This window comes from Ctenocephalides felis, unplaced genomic scaffold (genome assembly GCF_003426905.1).
Source record: "Ctenocephalides felis isolate EL2017-DRISC unplaced genomic scaffold, ASM342690v1 CF-g0.4_SCAFFOLD_01604, whole genome shotgun sequence".
NCBI lineage: Eukaryota > Metazoa > Arthropoda > Insecta > Siphonaptera > Pulicidae > Ctenocephalides > Ctenocephalides felis.
The window spans coordinates 36865446-36892604 of record NW_020537758.1 but is presented as its reverse complement, the minus strand read 5'-3'; the positions used below and the strand labels follow the sequence as shown (position 1 = coordinate 36892604).

The following is a 27159-nucleotide window of genomic DNA, read 5'->3' as shown; positions in this document are numbered from 1 at the left end:
GCAATAAAAAACTCGTTACGGGGAGCATTAGTCAGGCGGCTGGTGAAAAACGAAAAGAAAACATACAATTTTCACGAAAACTTTGAAAGTTCAGCCATCAAAAGAGTAAAGTTCAAGTAAGGATAACAGTCAGATATGTTATGAAAATTTTCGAAATTTTGTAATTTGACAAATTGGATTCTGTAAAAAGAATAACTAATCTACTGGTACCACAATGTTAAAACTATTATGCAAATTATACAAAAATCAATTGGTCAAAGTGTAAAATCACAATTTTTCGTCCACGATTTCGGGAGCACGGATGAACCGATTTGAATGATTTAAAAAACGTACATTTCCCTTGATGGGAGACGTGCTGATTAGTTTTTGGCAGTTCAGTGTTTGAGAAAACGGAGTGTCCTATTTGAATAATTAAAAAACATGTTGCTTGTATTGATGCAATTAATAACTAAGTAAGTTTTATGGAAACCAGGTCCTACGACTACAAAGATCTAGTGATAAAAGTTAAAAAAAACCAATTTAGCGGTCAAAAACAATGATTGGAGATGGTGCATTTAATAATCTGATAGTTCGTAGAGATTTTAGTAAAAAGTGAAAATTTTATTTTTTTAGTGAGTTTCATACCTATATTTATATTATTTAACGGTTAGACTGCAAAGCCGTTTGTTTTTTCAAAAAAAAATTTAATTTAAAAAAAAGCATTTAAAATTTTGAGTTACAATAGAGAAAGTTGCAACATTTTATCTTAAGGCACTATACTATACATGATTGGTTTAGTATTCAAACACAATGAATTTATTGAGCCATTTTCTAAAAGGTTACATTATAATTCAAAAATTTTTAGGAATTTTATTATCATATTACTATCAATGTGTAAAGAAATAATTCAAGCATTCATAAATTATAAATTCTGTTTTTTCATACCAATATATCAAAATAAAATTAAAATTGTAATTATTAACATATACAATCTCAACTAACTATTAGTTCAAAATTATATTTTAATGCATATTATCATTATTGGTTTCAATAGTTTTTGACACAATTCATGGAATAATAAAATTTGGAAATATACTGAAGAAATAAGAAAAATTATTTTTATAATTCAAGGCAAGGTTTAATCATCAGTTATAATTATAAAATGGTTTAATATTCAAACTCAATGAATTTTATGAGCCGTTTGCTAAGAAATTATATTTGAGAATTAGAAAGCAAATTAAAATTACAAAGTTTTTAGATAGTTTGAACTGCATTAATATTACTATTATTGTGAGAATAAATAATTCAAGAATTCATAAATATCATTGTTCTGTTTTTTATATCAATATATCAAATTAGAATTAAAATTGTAATTTATTGGCACATACTAAGCTCATTATAGGTTCAAAATTATATTTTTTTTGTTGATGCATAATTCTATTATTGGTTTGCAATATTTATGACACAATTCATAGAATAATACAATTAGAAACAGTACTGGAAATATAAGAAAAAATAATTTTATAATTAAAGACGAGGTTAAATTATATGAGTTATAACTGGTTCAGCATTAAAAAGCAATGAATTTTATGAGCCATTTTCTAAGAAGTTACATTTGACAAATTAAGATTACTAAATTTTAAGTAGTTTGATCTATATTATTATTACTATTAATGTGAGATCAAATAATTCAAGCATTCATTAATATATTTATTTTCTTTTTTATATCGAAATTCGATTAAAATATTGATTTATTGCCATATACAAGCTAAACTAATTATTAGTTCAAACTTATATTTTGAGGCATAGTTTTATTATTGATTTGCAATATTTCTTAATAGAATTCATTGAAAATATACATAAGATACAAGTCTTTTTTGATAATTATAGATAAGTAGCAATGAAAATAGTACCATTATATTAATAATTTAAGTATTATGATTATATTATTGATTTAAGTTTACTATTTCATTTATTTGGAAAGTATGTTTAAAATAATGCTTTCTTGGTCAAATGACAAAAAACATTGGCTAATAAAAATTAAAAAAAAAATAAAGGCCACTAATGATCAAAATAAAGCCTTCATCTATTGAATACCACAATTATTTATTTCAGTATAGTTATCAATTTAGTTAACAAATTTTCATTCCGTATTCATGTAACAGATGCTCCTTTTTTACTTCAGCATTGTCAAAACCGCATTGAAATATTACGGCCCGTATAACATTTATTCAAAATTTGTCCTATATCACAACTATAAATTCAGAAATTAAAATATAAAGCATGGAACAGGAAACTCATAAAAATATCCAAAAAGTCCCATAAGTTATGCAACTCTAGCGCTGTGCAATGCGGAATATCAGATCATATTTTTATGGCGGCATTACAATTCGAAAACGTTTTGTGGTCTTGCCTAGATTTAGCGAACTCGGCATATAATGGAAGACATAGCACTTTTCCGAAAGGAAAACCATTTCCTTTGGCATATTTTACTGATGAGAAACGATACAACGAGAAGAACATGTTTTGATACATTTAATAACAGATATATACCAATTTGTGAACGACTTTTTGATTAATAATTACCGAAAAATTCAACACAAAAAAGCATTGTTTTAACTATATCTGTGGTCATTTATAATGTTAGCACAAAGTAAGTTTTTAGAACTAAATAAAATAATTCTGTAATGAATTGCCAATTTTAATTAATGACTTTTTTCACCTTCTTGCAGCATCATTAATCCGACAATTATAAAACTACTAGGTTTTATAAGCAAAAAACTTGGTCAGGTACAACTTGCCACCATCATAGTCAATAGAATTAGTTTACCATTGGACGAGATTTATAAAGATTAAAACAAAAGATAATAAGCAGATGCAAGATTAGGACTATATTGTTGATGTGGAAAACATTCCAATCATTTTGGCCGAATAGCCAGATAATTTGATGTTAATGATGGAATAATACACAGTTTCAAAGAGTCAATGCAGAAAGCCTTTCTTTAAGTACTTTGTTCAATTTTGTCTTGTGTTCAATGAAGACATCAGAATTGATCCTATTGTTGGGTGGTAAGAGTTCAAAAAAGACCATCCTGTTTAATCAACTTCAGCTGGACGACCAGAATTATTTTCACCTGTGAGTGAAAGTCACCAGAACAAAATTTGGCAAACTAATTTTGACACTGCCGTCTTTATGGCTTAGTCACCAAAAAACAGTGCATAACTATTTGTGACCTTAAGATCTGTTCATCTTTTCAGAAATAAAAAAGTGAAATATGACAAAAAAAAAGATTTAATTTGCATTTTCCAATGAATGCCAAACGAAAAGTACGCAAGCGATAAAAAAAAAACTTTTTTACTGATCTGCACTTGAATTACCTACTATCTTATAACAAATGGTGTTTTACGTTTGGACTACGTGAGCAAACATAAAAAATCATTTTAAACATCTAAGAGTAAAAATCTTTTTTACTTAGTTGCCACCCTAATTTAATACAGTTGAATAATAATAATAATAAATTAATTAATAAAGTTTAATAATAAGGTTAAATAATAATAATTTAATAGTAATAATTAAAAACCTATTTCATTAGGCAAAATTTTACAAAAAGATCAATATATCAAAAGTCATAGATACAATTACAGATACATAGGATATAATATATTTAAATCCATATTTTAATTTATAATTATTTTCATAATATTTGATTTATAAAAAGTAAACTTTAATTGAAGATAAGTTTTATATTATATAAGTTATTTGATAGTTTTTTGAAGTTGTGTCTAACGTGCTATATTAGTAAACATTTTGAATTTATAATAATATTTACAATTTTTTCATATATATTTAGCCACACATCCAAATTAATTATTTGCTCTCGAAGCTTCGAAATGAATTATCGCTAACAAATTTCGATAATCTGCTGTAAAAAACATCATTATCATAATTGACCTTTCGTGTTACGGATGATATAATAATTTGATTTGTTTTCAATATTTTTTACACAATTTCTATATTTTGGTAATAGTCGATTAAGATAAATGCTGCATGTGATTAACATGTTTTGACTTCGTTATGCAAAGGAGATAAATTTTAGCAGTTATCGACCATGTAGTTTATAAACCGATTTGTAAATAAATACGTTATTCCATTTAGGAAAAATTTATTTAGTAAATAAAATAGAGGACAAAATTTAAAATTAAACTTTTGAGAAACAATAAAAATAAGATTACCAATGCAAAGACAGGATTTTATACAAATTAATCTTGTTTAGGTTAAGAGTGTTTGATGTCCAAAAATATTGATTATTTTTCATGCTGTTATATTACAATATTACTCGTTCGAATTTGCAAAATGTATTATAAATACTTATTCAAGTTCAGAATTTTTTTCGTAGAAATTTTAGATCGTCATAAATATGTAAAACGACAGTCTATTATGTATTGATATATTAGAATTAATCAAATTTTTTGGGGCCACATTCAGTTTTAGTGCCTTATGAGTTACAAATGAGAAAACTTTGTTCAGAAAACCATGGTTCCAAGAAGAATTTTGAGACATCGAAATTTCCAATGTGGTTTTTACTCCAAATACTTGAATATCAACTAATTAAAACTCAGATTTACTTGCCTGAAAATTTGTTAATTGGAATTTTTGAGCCTTAACGAACTGCTTAAAAAAATTGAATTCAATGAAGAATATCAAACAATTTTTCATTATTATTACAAATATCACCTTTAAACCCTATATAAATCAATGATAAATTTGATTGAAATATTTACTGAAAAATAAAAAGTACAAAACTGAAATAATCTCACCTGAAATTCCATCGTACGTCCACCACTCCTCCCAGCTTACTGCATTCACATCTAAAATAAAGAAAATCAAGTTATCAATATAAAGTCATTTCATCATTTTGCTAAAAAGCATTTTATATCTCTGTATTATTTTTTGTATAGTATGCAAAACTCTATTCATTCCACGATAAATTTACTAACCAAGATGGAAGAGTTGTGAGTTATATATATATATATATATATATATATATATATATAAAAATTTGTATTATTTAACCGCAGAAATAACTTCGGGAATAGACGGTTTCGTTAAATCCGGATTAAAAAGACTCCACGGGCGTAGGAATTAAAATTGCTTAAACGGCTCGCATTTTCTCTTTAAGCTTTCGCCGGATTTGAGCTTTTATACATTTCTTTACACAGCCATGTAGATATTATCGTAAATAGGGCTAACACGACGCCAAGATAAAACGCGATCATCATTTATGCTAACTTTAGTCGTTGTTTACTAATTTTCATAAATTCGCAACATTCGCAGAATATTCAAAATTATGCATAGGTAGGCACTATTTGAAATTGTAGACCGAGATAATATAGTATTTAGACGATTTTACTTGCTATTTTATTATATTTTAAAAAATATGTTTATGAATAACTTTCGAGTTGTTTATATTAATCGTTTAATACATTTTTTATACACAAAATATTTTAGTTATGGCATTAACATTCGTATGTTATTTATATATAAATTAAGAAAAATTATACTACATCTAAATTTTGATATAGAAGTATAGATATTTTACAGATGACTCCAATAAATTTAGCAAAGTTTTGGGTACCTAAAACTAAACTGTACAATTTTTTATACACAAAATAATTTAATTATGGTATCAACATTGATGTACTATTTATATAATTTTTTTAAAAAAATATATTATATATAAATATTGATGAAGAAATAGATAATATAAAATTCTTATGGTCTATCCAATAAGACTACAAATATATATTTCACAGATAACTACAAATAATTGAGCAAAGTTTTGGATCCCTAAAATAAAACTGTAAAAAGCATAATAAGTTGGTGCTGGTGCGTTATTAAAGCACTGACACAAAACTTTTGAACCAAATATGAAGTTATGATCATACAGATTTTTATTTTGAATTGAAATCGAAAATCATGAACGAAAAATTGTGAAACACTTGATAATTCGGTGATTGAAAAATTTCGAGTAAAAAAATAAAATCCTAAAAATAACACGATAAAGGCTAATGCGTTTTGCTCACATTTATTTCAAATATTTCTCACTCGCACATTGAATCTTACGCGTATTCAATATTAAAATCATGTCATTTTTAGGTTTTTGTTTTTTCATAATAAAATCATCCATCAGTTTACCATTTTATAATCCTGATTAAATGCGCCAACTTTTGCTAAAACTTGCCAACACACTTTAGTATGATTTTTTAAAAATGGAGCCCTCAAATTTGACCAATTTTAAAAATGTAAGTTCATAGTTCTACAACAAGTCTTAATTCTTGAAAATTTGGCAAAATTGTGTGTTTATTTTGGACTGTGGTCCTAGAAATGTTATATCTATTTGTGTATAGCATCGAGCTTTAAGGCAAATTGCTGGAATTTCCCGTTCCAAAACGAAATAATCGAGGAATATTAAATGTTTTCAAATGGATTATTATAAATACTGTAACTTTTATAATTCTTATTTTATAGTTGAAATTGAAGTTCATATAAGTATTACAAAAAAGTAAATAAATGAATCTTAATCAATCGGATTCAAAATGAAGAACATTTTATAATATTCATAAGAATTATATAAACTGAGTTGCAGAGTTTAAATTATTTGTTTAAATTTTGTAAGTGAGCGTTAGAACTTAAGCGAGAATTGAAAATAAAATCGAAATTATTTTCGACATCCAAAAAAAAATTATAAGAAATTAATCTTGATTTACCCCCCCCCCCAAAAGCAATTCTTCCGTCAACACAAGCAGATTTTTTTTCAAATCAATCAAATCGGATGCTTTTATTTTTCAAAAACTACAATTTTCTGCACATTTAGCTCCATATCTCCGAAATGGCCTCTGTCAAAAACAAATCAGCTCATCTTTCTATCAATGATAATTCTGAAAACTTTTAAACAAGAATGTTTTTTAAACCATTCAAATCACACCACATACATTTTTTCTAAGGTATGCCAAAATGTTCAGAAACCTTCAAAACGTGAAGATGTGCAAAAAAAATTCGATTTTTAGACTATTAGAATAACTTACGCTACGAGAAGTTAATAAACTTAATTATTGAAAATTAGCTACAGTAACCGTAGAATGATCATAATTATATCAAAGTTTCAAGTTGCATTCGAAAGCCTATAATTCAAGACAATTACGTTGAATTCTGGGACATCAATCATATATATATATATATATATATATACATATATTATGTGTATATATGTATATCGTACAAATACAATGCATATCGCACTGCGGAGCTAGTGATTTGCTTTCCAAAAGGCGCAACGAGGCGTCGTCACGTCGAAGCGATTGTGCTAAAGTACGACTCGATTGCCTGCAGTTTTCCAACGAGACGCCAGATAGGGAATTTCCAAACGCGGGAAAACACTGATTTTCCTAATCTTCTTGTTAATAGTTCCGTTATAGTCTGTAGCTTCCGCGACGTGTATTGCATTCGACTGATATTTCCAGTAATTTTGTTGTATATTGCTCCGACTCGAGCTTATACATGGGCGGTTTATTGTAAATGACAATTGTGAAATGTTTATTAATTTCATACCCGTTATAAATATAATGATAGTCATAATTTATATTCACAATATGTATATTTTCTTTAAACCGCAGCACAAACCTATTTTATCAGAATAATCATATTTCCAACTCTTTCTTAATAATGCCTTTGGATTCTAGGCCCTATGTTGCCTGTACTAATATAAAAATGTTATATAAAAAATAGCATTAATTAGCATTAAGAAAGAGTTGCAAATATGATTATTCTTATGAAACAGGTTTGTACTGCGGTTGCCCTACAGCAGCGGTCAAAGAACTTTTTTAATCATTACTCCAAAATATGTTTGTCTAAGTTGACTTTACTCCCATGATGAAGAGAGATTACCCCCATAGGCATAACTACATTAAAAATACAATGCGTATTAAATAAATATACATACTTTTTACCCACAAAAATTCCATATTCACCCCAATTGGGGTAATTTACCCTGCTTCCCCAACAAGTGCCTTATAGCGTCTCACCTATATTGTAGTTCATCTTATTTATGCTCAAGTTGACACTTAAGATATTATAATACAATAATACTTCAATATTATATTTTCAAGCAACTAATCATAAAACATATTTAAAAATATAATAAATAGGCTTGCTCGTAGCTAAGTGGTTAGAACGACTGGAACCAAATCAGAGGTTCCTGGTTGGATTCCGCTTTGAGGAGCCTGATCTTAATTATTAATTAATTAGTTTAATTAATTTTTACTTTAAAATATAGATATCAATATGTTTCCTCATCCGACCTTGCTGCATCATTGAATTCTTTGCCCCATTACAAAAATTGTAATAATAAAATGTATCACACAGGGATGAGACAACTGTTCGGGTTGCCATCTGTAAAATCGACATAGTAATAAGTCAAATAGGCTTATCTGGCTCTTGAGTTCTGATTGCTGTTAAAAAAAATGTAAAATCGAATATGTATTAAAATATCTTAAGGCAAAATCCAAAAAATATATATAGTAATGTGACAAATTATTCTTAAATTAAAGGTTCGATACATTGACAAAAAACCGTATACTTCAAAAAGTTGAAGTATTTTCTACTCAATGACTAGATATGCTATATTAGTATACTGAAGGTAAAAAGAAATGTAAATAGAAATAAATTTACAATGTTGTGAAGGCATATGTTCTATATGTGAGCCTAATTTTCCCCCTATTTATATAAATCTATATATGGAATGTTACCAGAATCAGAATAGAAAAGCGAAAATAATCATCTCAAAGTGTTTTTTATATAAATACTTATACACACAAGCATATGTAGATATATATATATATATATATATATATATATATATATATATATATATGTATCATTATAAAGAAGTTTTCTCTCGATTTTTTCCTCAAATTCTGATTCTGCAAACATTCCTTATATAGATTTCTCTTCATTTTCTTAAACTTGTATGTGTATGAGTGGCAAATGTAGGTTTCATGTAACTTCGCATTCGACTGAAATGCACAATGCACACGCCCCAATTGGATATTGAAAAGCATTTTGAGAAAAAAGGAAATTTTCGGTGAAACGCGACCAAAACGTAATCATGGAAAATTTCTATTATATCTAATTATAATTCTGATCAAATCACAAGAAACATCTTAGCACTACATTGTATATAGTAAGCAATGCACATTTAGAAAACTGTGTTTAACGATGTTGATATTTAGTAAAAAAAATTCTTATTTCAACACATTTTTTTCTCGAAACATCTATCATTTACATTGCCAATTGAGAAGATAATCCAAGAAGGTTCAAATTAACATTTGAAAAAATTAGAAATATTTGAAAAAAAGGATGTGTATTTATATATTTGCAGGTGCAATTATATATGTATGTATGTATGCATACATATATATATATATATATATATATATATATATATCTATATGAGTATATATCATTGTCAGAAATGCTTTTCCATTCCTTTGCTTATTCACTCAATACACGTACATTTCGCGAATATTATATTTACATAAGTGATTTTCATCGATGTGTGCTACAAATATTGATTTCAACATCTTGTATAGTTCATGAATTCAAATTTTATTTTTATGGCAAATAAGTTGACGTATTTCAGATGCGCATATTTGGTCGTTTTTTGTAAAATAGGAAATATCTATTCGCAAAGCAAGAAATATACATACAAATCATTTTGTATGAAATGGGAAAGTAGAGAATTGAAACTAGCATTTAACTTGAAATATTTTTTATAGTGTGATACTAAAGTTTAAATACTTTTTTAATTAAATTATATTATATATGTAACAAATGCAACAAATTGCAACAATTGCAACAAATGCAATATATGTTGATCAATGAGCCTTCCACTCATTTTGTAAAACAGAGTAGAATTAACGAATATTAATGTTAAATAATACATTGCACAAATATTAATGTAATTCATATTATTATGTTTGTATATTATAATTTAAACAATTAATTATTTAATTATTACATTTTTTTTTGTTGCTTTTTTGATCGTTTGTTGATACAAAAGTACAAGTAATTCAATTCCATAATTGTGTATTCAAAGCTTTGTTAAAATTACTGGGGAGAAAAAAAGTTCAAATTTGTTAATAAAGTATATCGTTATTACAAAATATATAATTAAAGGAATACAGACTACAGTTAATTATATAATTGATTTAACAATATCAGAATGATATTAATTAGATAAAAAACTAGTATCATGAATTGTGAACTTCAATGTTCACCACACTCCCACATTCGCCGCAGTTGCCAAAAAATAAAAGTCTCAAATTGAATCAATTCTCTTCACAAAAATTCTATAAATAAATAACGACTCTATTCATTCATATTTCGGCAGTACAAATAAAAATAATTCGCTTTCGGTGTATATAGGAAGTCAAAATCGCATATCGCTTGTACACTTCCTGCGAGAGCTGAATATTTAAAGTGTGCGAAAAGCAAAACAAAATGATGTATATGGAATCCCTACGGTCGAAAAGTGCATTAAAAATTAATAGATGATTTTTCCATGGGGCCGCAAATCCTGGAATTTTTTTGCATCAGGAAACAACGTAGATTTTTGTCTTTGGAAAACAAATTGTAATTGTAAATATGTTTAATGTTAAATTAATCTCGTATTTTAAGTATTTTTCACAAATTTTATTTTACATTCACGAATATATCTTGATATGATTGAATGACAACAACTATAATTATTCGTTGGATCAAAAATGTAAAAGAGGCATTACACAATACCAGAAGTATAAATAATTGTTCTATTCAATATTTAAATATCCACAACATGAAAACTAAGTTCAATAGTGAATTTTTTGGAATATTTAGCAACTTTGCCAAGGCACATATTACCTTATATTGTATTTAATGAATTAAACTAAACTTTGTCATTTTTATCAGCATTATATCAATCCAGCAAGTAAAATACTAAATCACATAAAATAATAGTCGGTTTGTAGTAATATTGCTTTGTCACCACTCTATTTAATACTCATTTGATGTCTAAATATGGCCTTGTCACCATAGATGAAATAAAGATTATAACACTTATACCAAAATTTTGATTAATATATAATTTAGTATATTAATAAAAGGTGAACCACTGAGTTTTAAAATTCTATGTTATTTGTCAAACTAATTACTCAATGTTTTTCTATTTAGACAGATTGTAATTTATAAGAAAATAAAAAAAGGTTATAACACTATGATTATACACACTATAAACATTAAGACCTCCCTCATTGTATCAACTACTTATGAATGATACCATCAACAATAAAACATTTTGGGAACAATAATTTCAACTTGAGCCGTTATAGGTATCTCAAAAGAGAAGATCTAGTGATTAACAGAGGAACCACGTACAAATTAATATATATATATATATATATATATATATATATATATACGTATATATATATATATATATATATATATATATATATATATAGTTTTCTCGATATATGTCAAGAGACAAAGCACTATTTCACTAATGTAAATGCATTCAATGGCCATATGAACATTCTTCAAAGAAGAAAGACTTAAATAAAATATTAAGAAAAAATAAAATTAGCAATTGGAATTCTCAAGTTAAGCAAATTTCATTAAAAAGTTGGAAAATCTAAAAGTATCACGTTTTATGTTATACGTCATAAGAATTGTACCATCTAGGGTTTGATTTCAATTTCACCCCCAAAATGGTAACAGTAGCAAAGTGCAGTGAGTATAAATATTAGCACATTGGCTCAGGAAGATTTTTAGCATCATAACAAGTATTTAAATTTAATAACAATATCAATCCCTTGGTCTATTTACATCTAACGCTTTTGTGTACCATCCTACCTACGAGCTGGTACCTCGAGAATTAGCTCCGTCGTGTAGTTGAGAGTGTCGAGATTGCATTATATGAAGTTGACGTGTTTCCGACAAGTGCATTAAATGGATAAACGGATTATCTGGGGCATTATAATCTAAACGTCGTTCCTATAGATACGTATCTGTGTTTTGTGGAGAATTCAAAGACAACGGCAATTATTTAGAGATAACGCAGACCTTATCGAGCCTTTCTGAAGGAACTGAACCAAACAGACTCAACAAGTGACTGACACCAATGCGGGCGGCAGGTTTGAATTTGCCGCACGAAAGTGCATAGATAGATTTGTATATTAGGATTAATATTATGCGGGAATTGACACACTTATATAATTTGGGCATTATGAGGAATATACAGAACATATTGCAGCAAACTTTAGTTTTTAGTTAATTTACTTTCTAATACTTTAATTTCAGAATCAATATATTACGTCAGATAATCACCCAAATTTATTATGGAATTAGTTCATAAAGTTTATTTTGATCATAAATTCTCATATTTATTAATATATTCTATTTAGTTGTCTATTTATGCATATCTGCTTATTATCTTCCCGTGGGGTAAGTTATAGTAATGAGCCGAAAATCGAAAAAGAAAATTTTTGCATATCTTCACGTTTCAGAGGTTTCTACACATTTTGGCATACCTCTGAAAAAATTGATGTGTGTTTTGTGTGTCCACAATATTTCGACCTCATTTTCGGGCGCACGGATCAACCGATTTGAATGGTTCCGAAAACATTCAATTTGTAATGATTGGGAAAAGTGGTGATTAGTTTTTAGCAAAGGCAGGTCTAGCCATTTCGAAGATACGGAGCTAAAAGTTAAAAAAATGTTTTTGAGAGAACTAAGAATCCGATTTGAATGTTTTAAAACACCTTCTGCCAGTGTTGACAAAACAATTGTTTTTGGATTTTTTTTATTTAAATTTTTTTTCCAAAAAAATTTTTTGTATATCAAAAATAATTCAGGTTTAGCTAAAGTTCTAAAACTCACTTAAATACTTTAAATAAATAATTTTAACTTTGTAATTCAGTTTATATAATTCTTATAAATATAGACAGTGTTACAGTATTTATAATAATCTATTTTAAAAGGACTCAATATTCCACGAACATTTTGTTAGGTTATGGGAAGTTCCAGCAATTTGCCCTAAGGCACGGTGCCATACACTACTAGTTTTGTTTAAATAACCTAAATACATCATACTAGTTTTGTTTAAATAACCTAAATATACCATATATCCTGTTTTCAATACTCATTTTTTATTAAAAAAATGTAGAATTATTCAAAATTAAAAAAATAATTCAAATACAAAAATATGAAATATTTATTGGATTGAGAATGAAAAAAGAAGATTATAAAATTTCACAACTTGTGGAAAATATTGCAGGTAGCTAAAGTTTTCCACCTTTGCGTGACGTTTGACCGACAGTGCTTTTAAGCCCTGATTTAATTTTCCGCTAGTTGGCAAATATTAAACCATTAGGCGATGCGTCAAAGTTGATTAATATTCCTGATCGAGTTTTCGTTATTTTATCGCAATTTCACCTTCCTTACACGTTTAATAAATTATGTAAATTCTGTAAATTATATTTAATCAACCACGCCCGTGAATGAATTTTGTTCATTGCTGACAGCCTCAAAAAAATTAATTAATAATAATTATGGAAAATATATGTAATTAATTCATATTAAATTAAAATATGTCGAAAATAATAAAATGTAGATTAAATTTTGGCTTAAGTATCACAATGCTAAGAAATACAAATGATACAAACTATCTTTGTAACTAATATTTTGTAGTTTTTAAAATCTGTTTAAATATATATATATATATATATATATATATATATAATTAAAAAATTCAATAAATTAAAATTATGTTTTTAAATTTCTGTTAAAGTTTACATTATTATCATCATAAAAATTGACCCTGTGTTGAGGTTATTTGTTATAATTAGTTAATAATCGTTATTGAATAATCTAAATGAAGCCGATAAAAAATTGTATGGAGTATATAAGCTGTAGTAAATCATCAAATCAGCATACTGCACTTTTCGCAGTCAGACCGATCTGACTTGAATCATGAGGGCTTTGAGCGTTGTAATATTAGCAGCTGTTGCCGCTGTTGCCTGCGGCTTCTTTGTACCAACCACCGGCAAGTACAAGGTAGCTGACAAGCAAGCTTTGGAGAAGCAAAAGGTGATCTTTGAAGTTATGCGTCATGTTTTGCAAAAGAACTTCTACGAAGAACACTACAAAGTAGGACAAAGCTACAACTTGGAGAGCAACTACGACCATTACACCAACGTCACCGCTGTCAAGGAATTCGTGCACTTATACAAGCATGGACTCCTTCCCAAGACTGCTCTCTTCAACATTGTCAACGACGTCCACCGTAAGGAAGTCGTCGCTCTCTTCAACGTCTTCTACTACGCCAAGGACTGGGAAACTTTCTACAAGACCATGGTCTGGGCTCGTGACCACGTCAACCATGAACAATTTGTCTACGCTTTGAGCGCTGCCGTTGTACACCGCCCCGACTTCCAAGGAATTGAATTGCCCGCCATCTACGAAGTTTACCCCCATCACTTCGTAAACTCCGAAGCCGTACAAAAAGCTTACCGTTACAAACTCGAAAAATCCCACGAAGGTGTTGTTATCCCAGTAAACTATACTGGCTGGTACGTACAAACAAACCAAGAACAAGAATTGACTTACTTCACCGAAGACGTAGGACTTAACGCTTTCTACTACAACTTCAACTTGGACTACCCCTTCTGGATCGGAGGTGAACACTTTGACCTCAACAAAGACCGTCGCGGAGAACTTTACTTCTTCACCCTCCAACAATTGTTGGCTCGTTACTACTTGGAACGCGTATCTCACGATCTTGGTGACATTCCTGAATTATCTGAACACTATGTTTCAGAAACCGGATACTACCCATCCATCTTCCACCACAATGGTTTGGCCTTCCCAGTTCGCCACGACGACTACAATTATGAACACTCCGAATACTACAACGAATACGTTCAACAAGCCCACGACTACGAACGCCGCGTCCGCGACTTCATTGACTACGGATTCGTCATCTTACCCGATGGTACTCACTTCGACATGACTAAACCCGAATCTATCAATGTACTCGGAAACTTGATCCAAGGAAACCCAGACAGTTACAACACCCGTTTCTTCAAGAGCTTTGTAGGATTATTGAAGGTTGTTCTAGGAAACTCTTTCGACACCATTGACTACTACCACCAATACCCCAGCGCATTGGAAATTTACCAAACCGCCATGCGCGATCCCGCTTTCTACCAATTATACAAGAAGGTTGTTCAATACTACTACCAATTCAAATCTCACTTGCCAAGCTACACCCACGAAGAATTGGACTTTCCCGGAGTGAAGGTTGAAGGAGTTGAATTCGACAAATTGGTCACTTACTTTGACAAATACATTTACGACATCAGCAACGGTGTATACTACTCCGAAGAAGAATTCACCAAGAAGGAAGAATACCACCCAATCAAGGTTAGCCAAGAACGTTTAACCCACAAACCTTTCACCTATAAATTGAACGTTGTCTCTGACAAAGCTACTGATGCCGTAATCCGTGTATTCATTGGACCCAAATACGAAAGTGAATCTGAAGTAGTAGAAAACCGTGAAAACTACTTCCAAGTTGACCAATTCTTGTACAAATTGAAGTCTGGAAAGAATGTCGTCGAACGTAAATCAGGAGACTACACTTTCTTCGTTAAGGACCGCACTTCTCACTTGACCCTCTACAAACAAGTTATGGGAGCTTTGAGCGGCCAAGGTGAATTCCACTTCGACAACACCGAAGCTCACTGTGGATTCCCCGAAAGGTTGATGCTCCCCATCGGAAGCAAGGGTGGAGTTGAATACCAATTCTTCTTTGTTGTCAGCCCCTACCATGCCCCAGCTGTACCTCAATTCCAAGGATTCGACGAAGTTGTATCTTGCGGTATTGGATCTGGAGCCCGTTACGTCGACAGCCTTCCTTTGGGATATCCCTTCGACCGTGAATTCGACGAAACCGTCTTCCCCACCCCCAACATGTACTTCAAGGATGTCATTATTTACCACAACGATGAATACTAAAGAATAGGAGTCTGCACAAACAAATAACTTGTTTTATTTATATTTAATTTCATGCATTTTTTTCTTATGTAATGTATATATTTATTAATCAAAAAGTTGGTACTAAATATACACTTTATTAAAAGAGATCTGTCTTACATTATTTAGCTATACTTTATGCATTATTTTTTATCTTAAGAGCATTGTGGTTAATAATTCTTTTGCAAAATATGTAAAACCATGACAAAGATAATATAAAATATATCATTTTTATCATACAAAATTAATGGTTATAAATAAATTTTTAAAAGTATATAAAATTAAAATGAGTAAAATATTGAAAGAGACGTGAACTTTTAGAAATGTAGGTTAAAATTTTAATGATATTCAAACATTACTGCATGAATAAAATACAGTACGTCATTAGATACAAATTCAAGCACCTCAAACAGTAATCACATGTTTCAAACATTTCGATAATCCAATTTATATTATAGAACATACTATTCAGAACATTACTTATTAGGTTCAAAATAGTTTTTTATGTTAGATAACATATTAAATTATACATCAAAATTAATAAAATTAAAATGTAAAATTTTTATGTACCTATTTACGCAATATATATATATATATATATATATATATATAAATATATATAAATTAACAAGATGTATGTAGCTATGTACATCTTGTACATACATACATCATGTATGTACAAGATGTATTTAGCCTAAGGCAATTAGCATAGGTTAGAACTGAAATTTATTAAATTTATAATAGTGTAAAATTGTAAAAGTAATCATTGTTAAAAAAAAACAAAAAATAAAATCTCTATTTTTGCATAAGCTTTGTGTAAATTTCTAAATTGATTTACAAAATTTATAATTTTATCAAAGATATGAATACCTAATGATGATATAAGTATTATTACAATTTTTATATTTGATTTGGAGTTCATGCAAACCGTCATTATAGCTTAAAAATCGGAAAAACATGCTTAGGTCATAAATAATGAGAGTTATAAAGACAAGGTTCATTATTCCAATCCTCAATGATTTTTTGTTATTACAATTATAGATAACAATATAGAATGACTTCATTATCGAGAAAAGATTTTAAAACAAGGCAAGACGAAAACAAATTTTTCGTACTGAAAGTCAATATTGCAGCCAATTGGCAAATATATATATATATATATATTGATTGTTTCTTTTCATACCCAAAATACAACATTAGTAACTAAAACTTTATTAGAAAACGGATATCCCCTCACCCTCATCAATTCCATTACCAATAAAAGACTTTCCTATCATAAAAGTAACAATTATCAATCCATCTCCAAGTTATTCCAAGACAACAATATTAAACCAACTTTTCACAGCATGCCTTACATTGAAGGCTTATTTGATTATTTTGCCAAATTACTCAAAGAAGAAAATATTTTCATTTCAGGAACAGCTCTATATTCTTTTAAAGAAATGTTTTCAAAAATTAAATCCACCACCCCTCCTAAATTCAATACTAACATAGTTTATTCCATCCCTTGCAAAAATTGTCAAAAACAATACATTGGCCAAACATCACAGTACATTCATAAGAGAATGAGACAACATGAATTAAGCGTCACTCATCATAAAAGCCGAAATTTCCAAAGTACTCTTGTTCAGCATTCCATCGAAAACTCACATAATTTCACCTTTGAACCCAATATTTTATATAGAGAGGATTGTACTTTTAAAAGACTTTTTTCTGAAAGCAGTTTAATCTTTTTGAATTCGTCAAAAAGTGTTAATAAAAGATCAGATCACAATATCATTCATGACTCATATTTAAATTTTTTAAACCTGATTAAAAATAATTAATCCTAATAGTTTTTGAATATGTGTATATATATACATGTGTATATGTTATAATATATGTACATCCATATATATGCTTATATGTATGTTTTTGGGTATACACTATACACATACACTTGCATATGTGTTCATGTGTATAATTGTGGATACATTAATATATAGATATGTGCATATGTATGTATGAGTATGTAGGTGTGCATATACATGTTCATGTATGTATGTATATATATATATATACATAATATTTCTCTACATTTACTAAAGCAATATTTTTCCTTTTTTCGTAAATTACCAAACAAGAGCCATAAAAAATCATTTTTGCCAAGAGTTCCGTGCTTTGTCCTTTACATCTGGCAGACAGAAATCCATATCAGTGTGTTTAAGTCTTGTGTAGTCGTAACATCTACAAATATCTTCCAAAAAAATCGAGTGTTTTTAACAAAAAAAAAAAAAAAAAAAAAAAAAAAAAAAAAAAAAAAAAAAAAAAAAAAAAAAAAAAAAAAAAAAAAATATTAGTGATATGGATATATAAATTATTACAGGTAAATAATTTTTGCTTCTCAATTTTATATAAAACCTTTTTTAGTTAAGTCTTATTACTATCTATCCGGTACATAATCCATTCCTTTATAACAAAATTTTTTCTAATTAATCTGTATTGACCATTGTTAATTAATGTTAATCAGTATTTCAAAAAACATTGTATTTGACAGAATAAACCTGATGATGGAACGTACCTAGTTCCGAAACGTCGTATTAAACATCTTCAAAAAACTAATTGTTTTTTATTATTGGATTTACTGTTCGGAAAAGAAACAATCAATATATTGAAAAAATCCAGGACTTATCTATTGAATATATATATATATATATATATATATATATAAATATATATATATATATATATATATATATATATATTAGGGGGGTCCTTAAAATGGTCATTTTCGAATTTCCTTGCTCCCAAGGGCTCTAATGGTTCCAAATTGATAAAAATCAATTCTCTGAAAGTTTTAGCTCTTAATATTAACGTTTAGATAGAGCGCAATTCAATCAAACTTCGTATGGAAAGAGCATGGAAAAATTTTTGAAAATTTAAAAAAAATGTTTTAGGTATAACTTAGCGACAAATGAATGAGTTTTATTCATTCATTTGTTTGCTGAATTACATCTGAAAAACATTTTTAAAATTTTTGAAAAATTTTCCATGATATTTCCATACAAACCTTTGATTGGATTGCGCTCTATCTAAACGTTAATATTAAGACCATTTTAAGGACCACCCTAATATATACATATATATATATATATATATATATATATATATATATATGAGTGAGTTCTTGAGGGCGATACATCAAACAAAGAAAAGCCAAAGATTTATAAAATAATCTTTATTTCCAAACGTTTCGACATTCAATTTAATGTCATCATCAGTGGATATTACGTTGGTTAGTTACATATAGAGAAGTGTACACAGCACTAGAGATTTGGCACTAACATTTATACAACTAACTTGTCAGCACTATGCATTTTTTATATAATTTTTTTGTATGATGTAAACAGAAAAATGATAGTTTTATTGAACAAAAATGTAAGTAGAATTATGTAATTTCTGCCACGACTTCTGTACTTTGCTAGTAACGATACATGCCTCAACATCAAAATTAACTACTAAATCATATATATATATATATATATATATATATATATATATATACATATCCTGGATTTTTTTATATCAATATATATATATATATATATATATATATATATATATATATATTGAGAGAACTTTAAAAAAATTTACAAGTGTTTTTAACAAAAAATTAATTATATGGATATATAGATCAATATTGCAAGTAAATAATTTTTGCTACAAATTTTTATTTTTTATATTCTATATTTTTTTATTTTTTTTATTCTATTTTTATAAACCTTTCTTCGCTTTTGTCTGGCACATTATCTATTCCTTTATAATAACAAAAACATTTTGACTTAATATTCTGTATTCTCCGTCATTAACAGAGTCTATATAAAAAATTGTTTTTGACAGAAAAAAACCTGATTGTTTATCCTCTAGTTCTTATATCTATTAATAACACTATTTTTTACATGCGATTTTAAAAAATGCATGGTACCAGCTTTGCATTACTGTTCATAAGTGATAAAATATATCCATGCATGTAACTTATTTGACCTATTGCCAAATTTTATCAAATTTCGCTCTAGAATTGAAAGATTTGTTGCATTTTATCTGAATTGCAAAATTTTCCCTGATTAAATATGATATAATTTTTGTATAAAACAGAGAGCATTTCATTGAATTAATCATACTGCAAGTTGTGCAGTCCGACTGATCTGAGTAAATCATGAGGACCTTGAGCATTGTTGTGTTGGCCGCTGTTGTTGCCGTAGCCTGCGGGTTCTACGTGCCTACCACTGGAAAATTCAAAGTAGCAGACAAAGAAGCTTTGGTCAAACAAAAGGCAATCTTCGAAGTTTTGCAACATGTATTCCAAAAGGACCACTTCGATGAACACTACACCGTTGGACAAAGCTACACCTTCGAAGGAAACTTTGACCACTACACCAACGCCACCGCCGTCAAGGAATTCGTGCACTTGTACAAGCACGGACTCCTTCCCAAAGGTGCCGTCTTCAACGTGTTCAACACTGTTCACCGCGAAGAAGTAGTTGCCCTCTTCAACGTCTTCTACTACGCCAAGGACTGGGAAACCTTCTACAAGACCGTCGTATGGGCCCGTGACCATGTCAACGCTGAACAATTCGTCTACGCTTTGAGCGCCGCCGTCTTGCACCGTCACGACATGCATGGAATTGAATTGCCCGCTGTATACGAAGTTTACCCCCACCATTTCATTAACTCCGAAGTTTTAACCAAGGCCTACCACCACAAAATGGAGGGAACCCACACCAACGTTGTCATCCCCGCCAACTACTCTGGATGGTACGTCCACACCAACGAAGAACAAGAATTATCTTACTTCACTGAAGATGTAGGACTTAACGCTTTCTTCTACTACTTCCACTTGGACTACCCCTTCTGGTTGGGAGGTGAACACTTTACCCTCAACAAAGACCGTCGTGGAGAGCTTTACTTATACACCATCCAACAATTGTTGGCCCGTTACCACTTGGAACGCGTTTCCCACAACTTTGGAGAAATCCCAGAATTGACTCATGATTATGTCTCTGAGACTGGATACTACCCATCCATCCAACACTACAATGGATTGGACTTCCCTGTACGTCACGATGAAGTTAACAACGTAAACACCGAATACTATCACGAATATGTCGAAAAAGCTCATGATTACGAACGCCGTGTACGTGACGTTATTGACTACGGATTTGTAGTATTGCCCGATGGCAGCCACTTCGATTTGAGAAAACCCGATGCTATCAACGTACTCGGAAATTTGATCCAATCTAACCCTGATAGCTACAACACCCGCTTCTTCCACAGCTTCGTCGCTGTAATGAAAGTAATCCTTGGTAGCTCTTTCGATACCATCGACTACTATCACCAACACCCCAGCGCCTTGGAAGTCTTCCACACTGCCGCTCGTGACCCCGCTTTCTATCAATTATACAAGAAGGTCATTCAATACTACTACCAATTCAAATCTCATTTACCTTCCTACACTCACGAAGAACTTGAATTCCCCGGAGTAAAGGTTGAAGGAGTAGAATTCGACAAATTAGTTACTTACTTCGACAAATTCACTTTTGACATTAGCAATGCCTTATTCTATTCCGAAGAAGAATTCACCAAGAAGGAAGTACACCACCCCGTCAAGGTCAGCCAAGAGCGTTTAAACCACAAACCATTCACCTACAAATTGAGCGTTGCCTCCGACAAGGAAACCGATGCCGTAGTACGTGTATTCATTGGACCTAAATACGACGAAAACCACAACGAATACCACTTCGAAGAGAACCGTGAAAACTTCTTCCAAGTAGACGAATACAAATACCATTTGAAATCCGGAATGAACGTCATTGAACGTAAATCTGAAGAATACACTTTCTTCGTCAAGGACCGCACTTCCCACTTGACCCTCTACAAACAAGTTATGGGCGCTTTGAGCGGCCAAGGTGAATTCCACTTCGACAACACCGAAGCTCACTGTGGATTCCCCGAAAGGTTGATGCTCCCCAGAGGAACCAAGGGAGGAATTGAATACCAATTCTTCTTCGTTGTCACCCCCTACCACGCACCAGCTGTACCCCAATACCAAGGATTCGATGAAGTCGTATCTTGCGGAGTTGGATCTGGCGCCCGTTTTGTCGACAGCCTTCCTTTGGGATATCCCTTCGACCGTGAACTCGATGTAACTGTCTTCCCCACCCCCAACATGTACTTCAAGGACGTCACCGTTTTCCACAAAGAAACCTACTAAACTTATTAATAGTTTTTTCAATTTAGTATTTCAGATTAGATATTTTGACATCTTGCATACCACAAGAAATATTATTTGTATTCAATGTTTATTTGTGTTAAAACATTCATGTTAGCAAATACATACAGCGAGTAAAAAAAATTTTTGTTTTTATTTTTATAGTGATTTTATGTTTTATATATTTCTTCAACGTGTTTCATATACCACGATACAATTATATAAATCGTACATATTTTCTATTTTACAGAACATGGCAACTTTTGATATTAAATAGCCATTAAATTTCAACAGCTCTATAGTATGAAGCTGTATAAAAAAAATAATGTTTCAGTTTTAAATTTCAGAAAATGCACGCACAACGAGATTTGTTAGTTGGCAATAATATACGTATTTTTACTGAAAGCTGTGGGATTATTATGTTGAAGTTGTTCAAAGAATTTTGAAAGCATTACCATTTAGAAAAAAAAAACTGTATTACCCATACAAAGTTAAGCCTCTTATTAGCCTTTTTATTAATATTTTGATATAACATTCCCTAGTGAATTAATGATATTACAGTTTTAGTAATTGAGTTTTTTTGCCATATTTAAAATTTTGGAAAACTATAGAAATTTAATGTCAATTATATATTTGTATTTAAATTATGGTTAAAATTAAAAATTATTATTATTAACTTTACTATGAACTTGTCAATGCAAAAAATAACCAATTTCTAAAAGTGAGCCTATGAGCGAAAATTATTAAGCAAAAACATTTTCTTCTTTCTTTTCAATCTATTTATTTTTATTAGTTTACATCTGTATATTATCAAAAATAATAAATAAATATTATTCATTTGAAAGATGTCTTTTAGAAAGAAATGTTATGTTTTTGATAACGAGTTTATAACATTATTATTATTATTATAATTAACGATATATACAAAAAAAAAACTAATTTATGAAATAAAAATAATATATTTTTATCGTATAAGAGTTTAGTATTACATGATGTTCTTGATCGTGTGCAAAAAATGAATTTTTATGTAATGAATGTTCGAAAATGTCGAACATGAAATATTATATATACTATTTTAAAATAAACCTTAAATAACCTTAATTTTTTATACAAGAATTTCTCAACTTCATTAATACATGTCTTATGAATGAATACATATTATGAACTGTTTCAAATAATTAAAACAGAGGATGCTACTCACAAATTGAATAAAATATGAAAATCATTTGAATTTTGAAAAAAAGTATTTGGTATGGCAAAAATAATTACCAATGACAAAATTAAATATTTTTTTTGTGAAATTATTTCATTTAGAGGTTACTTAATATTTCATGAGTAAGTAACAGTTTTTCCTAGAAAAGTTGCGAAAACCTTAATATTTGTATGTAGTCGACTCAATCGATAAAAAGATACAAACAGAATTAGAAGTTTCTAATATTGTGTTAATAAAACATCCAAACTTTGACACGATTCTTTATTCAAATGTTTGATGATTTCTTATATAAAATTTGATGGTTTTTACTAGGAAGTCAAAAAAGAAATAATTAAAAAGAATTGTCCCGGCTGATCTTTATAAAAAAGCTGATAAGCACTATTAAAAAAATTGAAATTATTGCAGCCAAAACTTTGGAAAGCTTTACTTAGACTAAAAAAGTCAATATTGATGTTTTTCTTACTCTTTTAAGTTAGTTAATAAGTTTTACCAAAAACTCAGCAAAAAAAATTGAAACGCTGTATACTTTTAACGATTTTATTTAAATAATCAATCATAAAAACCTCGACTATGAAATGCTAAAAATTATTTATAGTGTATCTTTTCATATCGAACATTTATATTGTCAACAATAAACCAACCAAGAAAATGTTTTTGATATAAAAAAAATATTTGTTAATTGTTTGATTTGATGATAATTCGTTTGATAAACTATGGATTATCGCAAAAATAAAAGAGACAAACATTTATAAATCTTACTTTAAAATAAATTTTGTGCATAACTAAATTTTAATTAGTTTTGTTAATTTTAGCATAAATTACATAAAAATAACAGTAAATTAGACTGTAATAAAACACTGAATTTTAATTGAATAGTGGATTTATGCTGTTCAATGATTTTCACCACATAAATATCGATAATGGAACAGCATCTGCCTGGACAAATATTACCCAATTCAATTATAGTTATATTTACTGCTATATATATCAAAACTTACAATACAGTTAACTAGACTTGCAATAAATTAAATATATTATGCACATAAAATATAAATATTACTAGAAATCAAAATAATATTTTAAACGCCTTCATTATTATATTAAACTTCATTTGCACTGACAACAGGCACTTCAATTCATCGAACATTAAAGTCAATGTTAATTCATGTTATTTTAATTTTAGTTTAAAATTTATTTTGAATTTCAGTAATGATACTACTATACACATGGATATCGAATGATATACATTTAAGTTAATCTTTGTTTATGTTTATTGAAACTAATCGCTTTACAAAATGTAATTTTTAATCTCCAGTTGCAAATAAACTTAATGTGTTACAGATAAGAATAAAAACCGATAAACCATTAATTAGCTTATCATTATTCGGATGACACGGAATATTTTGGGTATAAAAAGCGAAGTGAATACGGTATTAGCATACTGCAAATCGTGCAGTCCGACTGATCTGAGTAAATCATGAGGACCTTGAGCATTGTTGTGTTGGCCGCCGTTGTAGCCGTAGCCTGCGGGTTCCACGTGCCTACCACTGGCAAATTCAAAGTAGCAGACAAGGAAGCTTTGGTCAAACAAAAGGCCATCTTTGAAGTTTTCCAACATGTATTCCAAAAGGACCACTTTGACGAACACTACACCGTAGGACAAAGCTACACCTTCGAAGGAAACTTCGAACACTACACGAACGTCACCGCTGTCAAGGAATTCGTGCACTTGTACAAGCACGGACTCCTTCCCAAAGGTGCCGTCTTCAACGTGTTCAACACTGTTCACCGCGAAGAAGTAGTTGCCCTCTTCAACGTCTTCTACTACGCCAAGGACTGGGAAACCTTCTACAAGACCGTCGTATGGGCCCGTGACCATGTCAACGCCGAACAATTCGTCTACGCTTTGAGCGCCGCCGTCTTGCACCGTCACGACTTGCATGGAATTGAATTGCCCGCTATTTATGAAGTGTACCCCCATCATTTCGTTAACTCCGAAGTCTTGACTAAAGCTTACCACCACAAGATGGAAGGAACCCACACCAACATTGTCATTCCCGCCAACTACTCTGGATGGTACGTACAAACCAACTACGAACAAGACATGACCTACTTTACGGAAGATGTAGGACTCAACGCCTTCTACTACTACTTCCACTTGGACTATCCTTTCTGGTTGGGCGGAGAACACTTCACTCTTAACAAGGACCGCCGCGGAGAACTTTACTTCTTCACCATCCAACAATTGTTGGCCCGTTACTACTTGGAACGTCTTACTCACGGATTAGGAGAAATCCCAGAATTCACTCATGATTATGTTTCTGAGACCGGATACTACCCATCTATGCACCACCATAACGGTTTGGACTTCCCTGTCCGTCATGATGGCCACATCTACGCCGATACTGAATACTACCACCAATATGTTCAAGAAGCTCATGATTACGAACGTCGTATTCGTGATGTTATCGACTATGGATTTGTTGTCTTACCCGACGGCAGCCACTTCGACTTGACCAAACCCGAAGCCATCAATGTTTTGGGAAACCTTGTTCAAGCTAACCCCGATAGCTACAACACTCGCTTCTACAAGAGCTTTGTACATGTATTGAAGGTTGTTCTTGGAAACTCTTTCGACACCGTCGACTACCACCACGAACACCCCAGTGTATTAGAGGTCTTTGAAACCGCAGTCCGCGACCCTGCTTTCTACCAATTGTACAAGAAGGTTGTTCAATACTACTACCAATTCAAATCTCACTTGCCAAGCTACACCCACGAAGAATTGGACTTCCCCGGAGTAAAGGTTGAAGGAGTTGAATTCGACAAATTGGTCACTTACTTTGACAAGTACACTTTTGATATCAGCAACGCATTGCACTACTCTGAAGAAGAATTCGCCAAAAAGGAAGTACACCACCCCGTCAAGGTTAGCCAGGAACGTTTGACCCACAAACCCTTCACCTACAAATTGAACGTAGTCTCCGACAAGGAAACCGATGCCGTAGTACGTGTATTCATTGGACCTAAATACGAAGAATACACCCGCACTTTCAACTACGATGAAGAACGCTTCAACTTCTTCCAAGTCGATGAATACAAATACCATTTGAAATCTGGAAAGAACGTCATTGAACGTAAATCCGAAGAATACACCTTCTTCGTCAAGGACCGCACTTCTCACTTGACCCTCTACAAACAAGTTATGGGAGCTTTGAACGGTCAAGGTGAATTCCACTTTGAAAACACCGAAGCTCACTGTGGATTCCCCGAGAGATTGATGGTTCCTAAAGGTACCACCGATGGAGTTGAATACCAATTCTTCTTCGTTGTCACCCCCTACCACGCACCAGCTGTACCCCAATACCAAGGATTCGATGAAGTCGTATCTTGCGGAGTTGGATCTGGCGCCCGTTTTGTCGACAGCCTTCCTTTGGGATATCCCTTCGACCGCGACGTCGATGTAACAGTCTTCCCTACCCCCAACATGTACTCAAAGGAAGTCACCGTTTACCACAAGGAAACTTACTAAACAACGACTTTGTCATTATTTGACTTATGAAACTGGATCAAGGCTATTTAATTTAGATA

General features: G+C 30.5%; 1 protein-coding gene across 2 annotated transcripts in view; it reads right to left on the bottom strand.

The window, feature by feature from the left end:
- The window catches only part of LOC113372261 (carbonic anhydrase-related protein 10-like), a 448128-nt gene that overhangs the window by 280276 nt on the left and 140693 nt on the right, over positions 1-27159 (bottom strand). For both annotated transcript variants that reach the window (XM_026612587.1, XM_026612586.1), the window contains exon 4: positions 4798-4848. In XM_026612587.1, coding sequence (XP_026468372.1) covers positions 4798-4848 — 51 coding nt within the window. The remainder of the gene's footprint in view (positions 1-4797; positions 4849-27159) is intronic.